Below are 12,440 nucleotides of genomic sequence, written 5' to 3'. Positions count from 1 at the left end.
CAGCACCTGAACCCGTGTGCGTGGGTGCTGGGGGTCTGCCGGCTCAGGGCTCAGCAGGGCCCCATGTGCTGCCCCTGGCCGAAGGTACCCCTGAGGTGGGGTGGTGAGACCCAGCACAGCACACTGAGGCACTGGCATGACCAGGAGAGAGCTGGAAGAACCAGCGAGGAGCCAGTGCCAGGAGTCAGCTGTGCCTGAGGGCTGGAGCCTGAGGCTCTGGCAGGTACCCCCGGCAGGGCTCACAGTTCCAGCCCGGGGGCCAAGCAGAGCTGATGGCATGAGGCCTTTGCTGCTGACCATGCAGTGACCCTGTTCCACTGCCAGTAAACAGGGAGAGATACCAAACCCACACAAGATACATCTGCCCTAAATTAGTTTATTTTGTAAAATAATGTCAGGGCTGATTTAGACCAGACCAGAGTCTGGGAAATCATGATCTCACATGGATGCAGCCCAGCTTCTGGCTGTGCTTCCTCTGCAGGCCATTACTGGAGCCTCCAGGAAATATTTCCAAGGTCTTTATTGCAGCCACTGCCCTGGTGACACACTCCCACGCAGCACAGAGCCTGCAGGGGGGACCGTGGCAGGCTGGAGTCCTGCCCACAGGTGCCAGAAAGGTACCAGCAGTGCTGGGTTGAGCTGGCCTGGAGCACTGCTCCACAGTCCCTGGCTCACTGTCCCAGCGGACAGCGTGAGGGCTGGTGGCTCCAAGCAGCAGGTTTCAGGCAGGGAGCTCCCCCAGCACAGCCAGCTGTGGCCAAGCCCTGCTCTGTGCTGGCACCAGCTTGGCACCCAGCCCAGTAACACGTGGGGTCCTGCCCAGGGGTCTGTCACCACGGGGCGTTAACATGAGATACAGCCGGACCGTAGCCAGACACTTAAAAAATATTTATTTTAATAGGTATAAAAGTTGACATTAAACCACCAATTATACAAAGATACACGAGGTTGGACACTGGTACAGCTACACTATGGACATCTTCACAGACACCCGAGCTGGAAGCTCACACCAAGCAGCATGGCCAGGGCAGTACGGGGCTCAGTGTGGGATGCAGATCCCAGCACAGGGGGTTTTGTCCAGCTGAGCCCCGTGCTGCTGCGGAGTACCGGACTGTTGGCAGCACGAGAACAAGATGCTCCCAGCTTTGTCACACAGCTCCAGCCGTGGCTGTCATGTACGCACCCCGTGCTTGGAAAGCATGGAGAGGAGGTGTGACCACAGCCACATGACAAGGACAAATGGAATGAATACAGCTGCATCATCACATGGGGCCTGTTGTGCGCAGGGAAAGCAGCATTTCCAACAGCAGCTTCCATAGCAGGAGGGCCATACCAGTCGATGGGGCTGAGGGGATGGCAGAGACCAGCCCCGTGCCACAAACGCTCCCACGTGGCCCGGGGACTCATCTTGTGACCTCTGGTCTGTGAAGGTAAAGGGCAGCGCACAACCTGGCTCCGCAGTCCTGACTCTGGAGCTCGCTCCCCATGGGAGAGGGAATGGATATACCATGTAGATCATGACTGTATCATGTAGTTCCTGACCGGGAACACTGGCAGAGGTCCATGGAGTGCTGGTGCCTGATCCCTCAGACCGCAGTAGCCCCAGGGCTGAGGTCCAGTCCAGGGTGGTGCAGAGGCTTTTCTACTGTGGCACAGGGTTACTCTGCATTTTTCCCTTCCACACTGTTCCGAATCCCGTAGCCGAAGTAAATCATAAAACCTGCAGGACAGTTTCCACAATGAAATGTGTGGCAGCAGGCTGCCAGTGTAACAGCCCCCCAGGGGAGACCCTGCAGCACCACACTCTCCTCTGCAGAACACCTACCGAGGGCCATCCAGATGGCAAACCGCACCCAGGTGCCGGCACTCAGCTGTACCATCAACAGGATGTTAATGAAGATGCTGAAGATTGGCAGGAGCGGGAGGAAAGGTACCTGGTGAGGGACAAGAGGTGCTGTGTCAGCTGTAGTGGTTCCTTGAGGCACCCGGCTGGGTTCAAAGGTCCTCATGACTACAGAGGGACCCCCACCCCTGCCACAGCCCAGAGAGCACCCAGGCCCTTCCATGGTGGGACTGCACCTTGGAGAGCTGTGTCTTGGGACCCTGGGCTCTCCTGATGGCGACTGCCTGGCAGTGAGCCCTGGCAGATCCTGCAATGGCCCAGACCCTGCCAGGAGCCTGTGGGGCCACAGACGCCAAGCTGCCGGGGGCTGCACTCACTTTGAAGTTCAACTGCGCGTTGCTCTGCGGCTGCCTCCAAACGATGATGGTGGGAATGAGCAGAGCCACGATGAGCAGCACCAGGGCCACAATGCAGCCCACACTGCCGCTCTTCAATGCAGACACCTTGAGGGTCAGGACCACGCAGATGACCATGATCAGTGTGGCTGCAAAAGAGGGGGCAGTCAGGGAGCTGCATGGCATGTGGTGTCCCTGGGACCCTGAGCCTCACCAGCGGCTGGGCTGAGGCACCCATTCCTCTCAGTTAGGTATGGGTGCAGCACATGCTGTCTCCAACACCCACCCCAAAGCCTCAGAAAAGCACTTTGCCAGGGGAACTCGCCAGCCTGGCAAGCCGAGGGAAGCCTGCACTTGGCTGGGCTCAAACCCAGCTCTGATGTTTACCCAGACCTGGCTAAGCTGCCCCGTTCTAGCTGCACAATCAAGCCATTGATGGACGGATCAAATCTTGCCCGAGTGCTCTCAGGGGGCTGGAGACCACCCTTGCTGGGTGGCCAGCGCGGGCCACGCTTGTCAACAGGGAGCTCCCATGACCACCTGCCCATGCCTGGCTTAGCACCCACGTCCTCCATCAGACATCGTGCGGCTCAGACCCCACCTGTGCCCTGCGCTTGGCACCCTGCTCAGGGCAGAGGAGGCCCAGTGCCTGCTGGCACTGCCAACAGCAGCTGGCAGCCTATGCTGCCCGGCCCCTCTCTGCTGCCCAGCATGCCCACCATCCCTTCCCAGCTCTGCGGAGATGCGCAAAAATGCTCTGGCCCTCTGGCCCCCAACAGGAGGGGACATCGGCCACCGGCTCCCGCTCACTCACCAATGACTGAGACACAAACGTAGACAATGCGCCCTGAGAGTGCAGTGGGGGTGTCTGTGGGTGGGTTGAAGAGTGTCACCAGGGACAGCGTCTCTTTCTGCTGGGCATTGGTGGTGGTGACAGTTGGGTTCATGATCACCCTCTCCTCCTCATTCCCATTCAGCTCCAGCAGTTCCATGGCCTTTGGAGAGTTCAACTGCCCAGACTGGTACCTGAGCAGATGGGACAAGCTGCAGTGAGGCCAGGGAACCTCCCAGCCCATGAGGACAGTGGACAGCACCTTCATACCCCTCCCATTCCCCCAGCCCCATGTGCTGCTCTGGCCCCTGCAACAGCCACTCCATGGATCTGCCCAGAGACATCACACAGGCTCTTGTGAGCAGGCTCCATCCCGAGGGCTCGATGCTTCCCCAAACTGCATCCCCCCGGGAAAAAGCTGTGGCCACAAGCCCCAGGCTCAGTGCAAGGCACATCCACCCCAGGCACTGCCACACAAGAGAAGGCACCCACCGGAGGATGAGCACACACACTGCCACCAGGGAGTAGGCCAGCAGCGTGCCAACCGACATGAGGTCCACCAGGTCCTTCAGGTCAAACAGGAAGGCCATCATCGCTGCAACAAGGACATGCAGCATGAGCGTGGCTCCAAACCATTGTGAGGCCAAGTGCGAGGCAGTGGCCAGGAGCCTTACCTGCAAGAAGCCCAGAGGTGATGGTGGCTAACAGAGGGGTCTTCGTGCGGCTGTTGATGTTGGAGAGGAACTTGAAAAGCAGCCCGTCCTCTGCCATCGCATAGATCACACGGGGCATGGGGAACATGGAGCCCAGCAAGCTGCCGCGGGGAGAGATGGTTCAGGGCCCACCAGGCAAACTGCCCATACCCACCAGCCAGATGGGGATGGGACCAGCCCTGTGCCAGCAGCAGGACAGCAGCCAGACAGGGCAAACCCCTAGCCCAGCCGGGATGAGTGCTGCTGGTCCCCATGCCATGCCAGGCAGCGCCGGAGATGGAGCCAGTCCTACCTGGTGGAAAGGGCACAGAGTGAGCCGACGGCAACGGCGTAGCGCGCAGGCTCCCAGCCCACCACCTTGAAAGCCTCAGGCAGGGGGCTCTCCTTGTTCAGGAGGAAGTAGGGCACCATGAGTGTCAGGGCCGCGGAGACCCCGAAATAAGCCACAAAGCAGATGAGGAGGGACACAATGATGCCAATGGGGATCGAGCGCTGTGGGTTCCTGGCTTCCTCCCCTGTGCAGAGACAAAAGACAACATCCACCCCTGCTCTACACACAGCACAGGGCAGCTGGCCCTGTGGGATGAGCCACAGCAAGGACTTTCCATGGCAGCATGGGGCTGGGCGGCAGCAGCAGGCAAGGGCTGTTGGAGAGGAGGGGTTCCCAGCCATGCTGCTGCACTGGCAGAGGCTTCAGCACTGCCAAGAGCAGAGGCACAAGGCTGCAGCCCCAACTTCCAGGCATGTGGCTGCCCAGGGCTTGCAGCCTCCCAGTTGTGCTGGCCCTCTGCCCCCGCCAGCAGCTCCCGTTCCCTGCAGATCGCACTGAATGCAGATCCTCTGTCTGCATCAGCACAGCAACACAGCCACCCTCTGCCCCCGGCTGTTGCAAAGGCATGCTCTCCAGCTGCACCGCACTCCCTGGCAAGGGGCTTGGCGGCCAGTGGCCAGCGTAGGAGGGAAGGAGGAGGCTGCTGGGCAGCCCCTGGGGCCAGGGAGGCACAGGCAGGGAGGTCAGGCAGAACAGCCTGTACCAGCCACCCACTAAGTAGATTCCTGGGGGAATGAGAGGAAATTAAGAGGGCTCCCTGTGCTCCACAGAGCAGCAGTTCTGCATGAACTCAAGTCATTTAGAAAAATGTTGCTTGAAGCTAGGAAATAACCAGGAGGCAATAGCAATTCCCAGCACTATCACAGCCTGGAGTCGTCAGTAAAAAGGCTCCCTGCTGCCCCGGGAGCATCTCTGCTCCCACCACATGGTGTGGGGAGCCCCTTTGCCTGGGGAAGGGCAGGCTGTGAGCCCTTCTGTTCTGGCCCAGCTGGGGACAGAACCACCATGGGGAAACCTCCCAGGAGTGGTGGGATGGGCATTCGTGGGGAAATGCCCACGCCGCCATTGCCCAAGGCCGTACCTGTGGTGGCAATGCAGTCAAAGCCCACGAAGGCATAGAAACAAGTGGCAGCGCCAGTCAGGATCCCTTCCAGTCCAAAGGGGACAAAGCCACCAGAGCCAAAGGCCTTTTTCCTGGAAAGGAGGGAGGAGGGCAGCTGCCATGGAGTGCATGGACAGCAGGGCCAGTGCCAGCCCTGTGCTAGACCCTGGCCTGCTTGCTCTCCTCACATAGTATCATTCGTCGGCTCCAAGTACGAGAGGTTGCTGTAGTCCTCTTCTGAAAGCTGCCAGTTTCTGACGTCTCCCTTCACAAAGCCAGCAATGATGACAAAGCCCAGCACCACCAGGTTCACCGCCGTGAAAATTTTGTTCACAAGGGCAGATTCACTGACGCCAAAGGCCAGCAGTGCTGCAGGGATGGAAGAGATGAGTGGGGACCCACTGGGCTCCCATGCCACCACCCACAGTCACACAGAGCTGCTCCTACACACTCACCAGTGAGCAACACAATCAGGATCAGGGCAAAGAAGTCCAGGCGCTCGGCCAGCAGCCCTGGAAGGTGCAGTGTGGTCTTGTTCATGAAGAAGGTAGAGATGTGGTTGCCAATGATGTTGTCAAATGCCGCACTCCAGGCTCGAGCCACGCTGGCCGTACCTGGTTGATGGCAAACCTGTCCATCAGTCCAAGCCCAGGGTAAAGCAGCACTGGCCACCCTCAACCCAGCACCCACCTCCCTGATGATGCCACCTCACACCCTGCTTCCACAGCACCAAAGGCTGCCTCCATGAGCCCCTCACAGCCAGTGCGGTGCTGAAAGGAGCCCAGGCACACATGCCAACACCCTGCCTGGTCCCGTACCTATCACATAGGAGAGGATGAGGTTCCAGCCGGTTGTGAAAGCCCAGATTTCACCAACAGTGACATAGCTGTAGAGGTAGGCAGAGCCGGTCTTGGGAACGCGGGCTCCAAACTCTGCATAGCAGAGTCCAGCCAGTACCGATGAGAGAGCAGCCACCAGGAAGCAGAGGACAATGGAGGGACCAGCTGTCTCCTTGGCCACCTCCCCAGCCAGCACGTACACACCGGCCCCAAGCGTGCTGCCCACCCCCAGAGCTATGAGGTCCAGTGTGGAGAGGCAGCGAGCAAAACGTGTGTCCTCAGAGCTCAGATCCACCATGCGCCGGCGGATCAGCTTCTTCCCAATACTGGTCATTTTTCTCCCAAGCATCTTCTCGCGTGGGTGGTGCTCAGCTGCTCAAAACCCCTGCAAGAGAAGGGACTGTAGGAGCGTAAGCCCACACCACAGGGAGCAGAGCTGGCAGCAATGCCCACAGGAGCTGTGCCTGCTCCTGACTGACCCAGCAGCACCAAGCCCCTGCCACACTGGTGGGGCAGAGCCTGTGGTAGCTCCCTCCAAGGCACTGCGGGACTGCACGTACCCCACCTGCGCAGCCCCTGTGTCAGGAGAGTGCACCAGGGATGAACCCAGCAGGTTCATGATAGGAAACAGGGTCATTGCATGAGCCCCGCGTGGTCCCCTCCACCGCGCCCCCAGGCACACCCCAGAGCTTGCACAGTCTCCCAGCAACTCCCCACTGATTTGGCAGCCTAGAGATACCTCAGCCCAAACTTGACTGCTGGCACATCCCTCTGGCCTGGTGTGTGGGCATGCACAGCAGCGATGGCAGGGAGACAAAGCATTCCTCCAGTGGAGGATTTGGCAGGCTGGGCTGACTCACTGGGATACGGCCATTCCTCCTCCCTTGCTCCCAGCATCTGTACCTCACCTCGGCAGGGAGGCTAAACACGCAGCACAGGCCCCTGGAGCACATCCCTCGTGTGCTGATGGCGCTTGCCCAGCAGCCCACATGCTCCGCAGGCTGCAGTTGGCTCTAAATGTGTGACACCCCCATTCCCCTTGCTCACAGCAGCTGCCCATCCCAAAAAAGTTCTGGGAGATGAGCACCCTGTGGAGCAGGCAGCTGGCACAGAGCGAGAGGAGCTGCAAGGAAATCGGCTCCCAGTGCCCATGGCTGGCTCCCCCTGCCCAGCACAGGACTGCCTGCCCACCAGCGCCTTCCCTGCACCAGCTGCTCCCTTAACTGGGAAGTGAAAGACGCTCCAGGCCAGGCAGCTGGGGCAGCACCAACATCACCCTGTATGGGTCAGCGTAAGTACACCCGGGGGTAACTGTGGTGTTTTTCCACTGAGGGGATTACCAGGGTTGCTAGTGGCAGCCACCGGCTTGGCTGCTTCCCCATAACCAGCAAATCAGGCCCGTTTCAGGAGAAACCTCCCCATGAGCTGGCACAGGCCGTGTTCAGCCTTGGCCAAAGGTGCCACCCCAGCGTGGGACTGCCTCTGGGCCAGGCTGCAAGGCAACAAGTGCCCCAGCACTGGTACCCTCGCCAGCCACTGCCCTGACAGCTCCGGCTGCCTTTCCCAGGGCTGTTCGATGGCTCCAGGGATTTCTGACACCCGACACAAGCTCTGCAAAAACTGCAAGCCCGGGGCTGGCAGCAGAAACGCACTCGGCCCTTATTCTCAGAGCAGCGCAGAGAAAAACGTGGTCGGCGCCGAGCACGAGGATGTGGGTTAGCGCCCCCCAGCCCCCGCGGGCCCCGCCGCGCCGGGACTGGCCGTGCCCGGCGGAAGGCACGCACTAAGCACCCAGACCCCCGCCGAGGGCAGGGTGGGCTGGCCCCAGGCCGGAGAGGTGTCTCGCAGAAAGCCACGCTGCCACCCGGGATGGACAGCACGCAGCGAGCTACGGGCGGGGCAGAGGAAAAACAACGTGTCGAGCGACAGCTCCCGCCGGCGGCAGCCTCCCGCCGCATCCCCGTGCCCCCCGCATCCCGCCGCGGCTCGGGGCAGGTGCCGGGGGCCGTCAGCCCCCTCTCGGGACCCTCGCCCCAGCCCCCGCGGGAGCATCTCCAGCTCCGGGGAGCTACCCAGCCAGGCTCCGTGTGGCCGAGGAGCCCGGCGCTGTCCCGGGGACGGCGGGAGCGGGACGGGGCACCGCGGCGCGGCACGTCCCGGCCGCCACCCGCACCGGCCCCACGCGGGGGCGGCGGCTGATGCAAGCGCAGCACCGGTTGCGCCAGACCGCGCCCGGCCCGGCGGCGGTGCCCGCCGCGACTCACCGGCGGCTCGGCTGGATCCGGTGCGGTCCCGGTCAGGTCAGGTCAGGTCAGTTCAGCACCGCTCCGCTCGCACCGGGACTGCCGCCGCCGCTGCCGCCGCCGCGGGTGATGAAGAGCTGCCCGGCCCCGCCCGCCGGATGCCGGAGCGCACCGCCCCCACCTCCAGCGAAGCGCCGTGAACGGGCACCGGTGGCTGGACGCGCCCGGGCGGCTCCTCCCGCTCCCCGCGCCCCGGAGGAAGCGACGGGCGAGCGGGGCAGCCCGTCACCTCCCAGTGCCACCCCTGCCCACTGCCCCGCGCCGTGCCGCTCCCCAGGTGACAGATTTAAAAAAATATAAATTCAAGTTATAAATGGCACCGGGGGGTGGGGCGGGCACAGACACCCCTCCCCCGGACCCCCAGCATCGGGGGGCGGGGCAACGTTACCGCGGGCGGCAATGCCGAGCCCAGGGCAAGGACCATGCGGCCGGCGGCATCCGCCGTGCTCCCCCCAGCAAAGGCCACGGGGGAGGCGGCTGAGGGTCCCCTGAGCCCAGAGGTGCCGGGAGGGCAAAGCCTGCCCCGGGACGGGGAGCAGCGGGGCGGCCGGCCCTGCCACAGGGAGCCCGAGGCACGGAGGGGGGCTCTGCCCCCACCCGCATGTGCTCTGCAGGCAGCGAGCGCCGGCCAGCGCCCACGCTGCTCTGCTACAGTCTCCTCAACTCCGGGAGCAACAGGCAGCTCTAAGTGATGGGAAACACCAGGTTCCGGAGAGCTGTTTGGAGCCGGGCCGGCAGGCAGGAGCCAGCACCTTTCTGCACACGCAATCCGGCCTTCGCAAGTCACCAGCACCCATTCAAACGGGCAGCGATTCAAGCCTGCCCCCCGCCCCCCCCCCCCGCAGCAACCTGGAAGCGCAGCTGGCAGGCAGTGACGTAGGCTCCCCTCCCGCTCTCAGCCCTTGCGAATGAACCATGACGCAGCAACACCCCTTCCCCTCCCTGCCCCCACGCTCCCCACTGGGAAACGGTGAGCTCTCAGGAATCCCCCACAGCCTTGCTCATCGCGCCCAGATGCTCCCAGCCCCGCCGCTGAGGGTGCTGCTGGGCAGGACCCGCAGCACTGCGGGCGCAGCAGGGCTCCATGGGGTGACATCCCAGCCCAGCCAACCAGAGGCTGGGTACCCAGAGCAGCGGGGGCGGGAATAACATCAAGATTTGCCTTTTCCTGGAAACCCTCTCGCGACAGCAGCTCTCAGGAGGCAATTTTGGCGGGGAGGAGTACTGGGGCAGCAACTGTGGCTCCAGCTCCCTGACCTCACACGCAGCTCCACATCCATCTTCCCAGTGCCCCATCCTCACCGCCCAGTCTACCACTCTCCCCCCTACCCAGTTCAGGGCCCTGATCCAGCAGCACAGGCCAAGGGCCTGGAGCAGGCAGAAGCATGGAGCAAGCCGCATCTTGACAGGAACGGCGGGAAAGCAGACAGCAGCAAGGCATGCATAGCCAGCACCAAGGAGGGTAGGAGGTGGCTCCAGCCTGGAAAGGGGGCCAAAAGCCCTGCAGAAGCAGATGTAAATCAGTTCTTGGAGCCCCATCACCTTTTATGACTGCAGCACAGAATATCTCAAGTTGGAAGGGACCCATAAGTATCACTGAGTCCAACTCCCTGCTCCTTGCAGGACTACCTAAAGCTAAAACATATGACTAAAGAGTGTTGTCCAGATGCTCCTTGAACTCTGACAGGCTTGGTGCCATGACCCCTTCCCTGGGAGCCTGTTCCTGTGCTGACCACCCTCTCAGTAAAGAACCTTTTCCTAAGAAAAGAGACCAGCACGTCTCCCCCCGCTGCCCCCCTTGAGGAAGTTGCAGGCTGCGATGAGGTCACCCCTCAGCCTTCTCTTTTCCCAGTTGAACAAACCAAGTGACCTCAGCCGATCCTCCTAAGTCATGCCCTCAAGGCGTCTCCCCATCTTCACCACCCTCCTCTGGACACACTCTAACAGTCCGATGTCCTTCTCGTGGTGGGGTGCCCCAAACCGCACGCAGTGCTCCAGGTGGGGCTGCACCAGCGCGGAGCAGAGAGGAGCAATCCCCTCCCTCGCCTGGCTGTGCCGCGCTCGATGCACCCCAGGACACAGCTGCTGCCAAGGGATGCTGGCGACTCATATTCAACTTGCCACCAACCCAGACCCCAGATCTCTTCCCACAGGGCTGCTCTCCAGCCTCTCGCCCCCCAGTTTGTGTGTATAACCAGGATTACCCTGTCCCAGGTGGAGAATCCGCCTCTTGCTCTTGTTAGATTTCACACAGTTGGTGATTGTCCAGCTCTGGTCTACCCAGGTCTCTCTGTAAGGCCTCTCTATCCTCCAGGGAGTCCGCAGCTCCTCCTAGTTTAGTATCGTTGGCAAAATTACATTTGATTCCTGCATCCAGATCATTTATAAAAACATTAAAGAGCACTGGCCCTAAAACTGAGCCCTGGGGAACCCCACTGGTGACTGGCCACCAACCTGATGTGACCCCATTTACTATAACCCTTTGAGCCTGACCCATGAGCCCACTGCCCACCCAGCATATTATGGACCTGCTGAGTGGTGTGCCGGACAGTTTATCCAGGATACCATGAGAGATGGTGTCAAAAGCTCAGCTAAATCCTAAATCCACCCCATCTACTGGCTTCCCTTGGTCAACCAGATAGGTGACTCTGCCATAAAAAGAAATTAAGCTGGTTAAGCAGGACTTTCCCCTTGTTTATCTGTGCTGTCTCTGACCAATGACTGCACTGTCTCTCAAGTGTTTTTCAGTAACTTCCAGAATAACCTTCTCCATAATCTTACCAAACACTGAAGTGAAACTGACAGGCCTCAGGGTCTTCTTACCCCTCTTGAAAACTGGGACAACATCCACCAGCTTCAAGTTGACTTGGCCCTCTCCAGACTCCCAGGACCACTGAAAAATAATGAAGAGGCCCCACAATGACATCAGCCAGCCCCTTCAGCACCCTAGGCCCCACGGATTTATGTGAATCCAGCTGGAGCAGCAAGTCTCAAACAAGTTCGGGGGCAGCTGCGAGTTTATCATCCCCTCAGCCATGGTCTTCCAACACAGGGCTCCAGAGGTCCCAGGGCCCATCCTTGGTGTTGAAGACAGAGGTGAAGCAGGCATTAAGTGCTCCTGCTTTCCCTACATCCCTGTTCATCAGGTGACTGACCTTGTCAAGCAATGGACCAAAGATACCTCTGATTCTCCTTTTGATATTAACGTATTTTTCAAAGCCCTTTTATTGTTCTTCAGGGTGCTGGCCAGCCTGAATTCTAGTAAAGCTTTGGCCACACTGATTTTCTTCCTACAGTGGTAGACAGCATCTCTGTAGTCCTCCTATGTTGCCTGTCCTTGCTTCCACACACTTTCCTTTTCCACCTAAGTCCTAGAAGATCCCTGCTCAGCCAAGCCAGTCTTCTGTTTCGCTTTCTTGACTTCTGACTTTGGGATTGCCTGCTCCCATGTCTTAAGAGATGGTTCTTAAAAAATGACCAGCATTCATGGACCCAAATACTTCAAAAGCAGATTCCCAGGGGACCTTACTAACTAGCTCTTTCAGCAGCCTGAAGTCTGCTCTCCCAATACTCAGGGTCAAAGTGTTGCTGGAGTTTTTCTCCCATCACCAACGATTTGAAAACTCAACTATTTCATGATCACTGTGACTAAGACAGCCACCAGTCACTGCTTCACCCACAAGTATCTCTGTTTACAAACAACCAGTCTAGCAGGGCACTCTTCCTAGTCAGCTCCCTCAGTACCTGCACCAAGAAGGTATTTTCAACACGCACGTACAGGAACCGCCGCTGCTCACTGTGCTAGAGCACTTTGCTGCAGATGATGCCAGCGCTGCAGCTGCTCGCCTCCGTGGCCAAGTGCCAAGCAGAGGTGGGAGGCAGTGGATGGAGCATCCCTGTGCAGCAGCCGTCCCTGTGCACGGTCAAGGGCAGCTGCCCCAGGAAGGGGTGTGGGCTGCCTGCAGCACTCTGGAGCAGCCAGGAACACCAGCCAGAGAAAACGGGGGAGCGGGAGCAGGCCAGCCTTCCTGGCCCAGCCTCAGGGTGCTGCCAACACCAGATAGCAGGACTCTCTAGGGCCT

The 12,440-nt window shown here is 60.1% G+C and overlaps 1 protein-coding gene across 2 annotated transcripts; it reads right to left on the bottom strand.

The window, feature by feature from the left end:
• Window positions 1–873: 873 nt before the first annotated feature.
• SLC7A3 (solute carrier family 7 member 3) lies at window positions 874–11,250 on the bottom strand. Of its 2 annotated transcripts, none has more exons than XM_027798540.2 (12): window positions 11,140–11,250; window positions 6,035–6,440; window positions 5,672–5,830; window positions 5,405–5,585; window positions 5,196–5,308; window positions 4,076–4,298; window positions 3,745–3,884; window positions 3,563–3,665; window positions 3,053–3,264; window positions 2,221–2,387; window positions 1,826–1,934; window positions 874–1,720 (listed from the first exon to the last, which is right to left on the bottom strand). In XM_027798540.2, the coding sequence occupies exons 2-12, from the start codon at window positions 6,402–6,404 to the stop codon at window positions 1,659–1,661; spliced, it is 1,839 nt and encodes a 612-aa protein (XP_027654341.1). In that variant the 5' UTR covers window positions 6,405–6,440; window positions 11,140–11,250; the 3' UTR covers window positions 874–1,658. The 2 variants fall into 2 exon arrangements, with proteins under 2 accessions (XP_027654341.1, XP_055583493.1); XM_055727518.1 differs by lacking the exon at window positions 11,140–11,250 and adding an exon at window positions 8,320–8,535.
• Between the last annotated feature and the right edge of the window lie 1,190 nt (window positions 11,251–12,440).

The sequence above is a fragment of the Falco cherrug genome, chromosome 15 (assembly GCF_023634085.1).
Source record: "Falco cherrug isolate bFalChe1 chromosome 15, bFalChe1.pri, whole genome shotgun sequence".
In the NCBI taxonomy this organism is placed as follows: Eukaryota; Metazoa; Chordata; class Aves; order Falconiformes; family Falconidae; genus Falco; species Falco cherrug.
Note: the sequence above shows the minus strand (reverse complement) of the source record. Positions and strands in the feature narration are given on the sequence as shown.

What these genes read in the sequence shown, in the direction of transcription:
- SLC7A3 (XM_027798540.2), bottom strand. Translation starts at nt 6,404, where the DNA reads ATGCTTGGGAGAAAAATGACCAGTATTGGGAAGAAGCTGATCCGCCGG. An exon ending in GTGTGTGTGCTCATCCTCCG is followed by an intron (nt 3,265 to 3,562) that starts GTGGGTGCCTTC and finishes CCATCTGCTCAG; the next exon opens with GTACCAGTCTGGGCAGTTGA. An exon ending in TGCCATCTGGATGGCCCTCG is followed by an intron (nt 1,721 to 1,825) that starts GTAGGTGTTCTG and finishes ACTGTCCTGCAG; the next exon opens with GTTTTATGATTTACTTCGGC.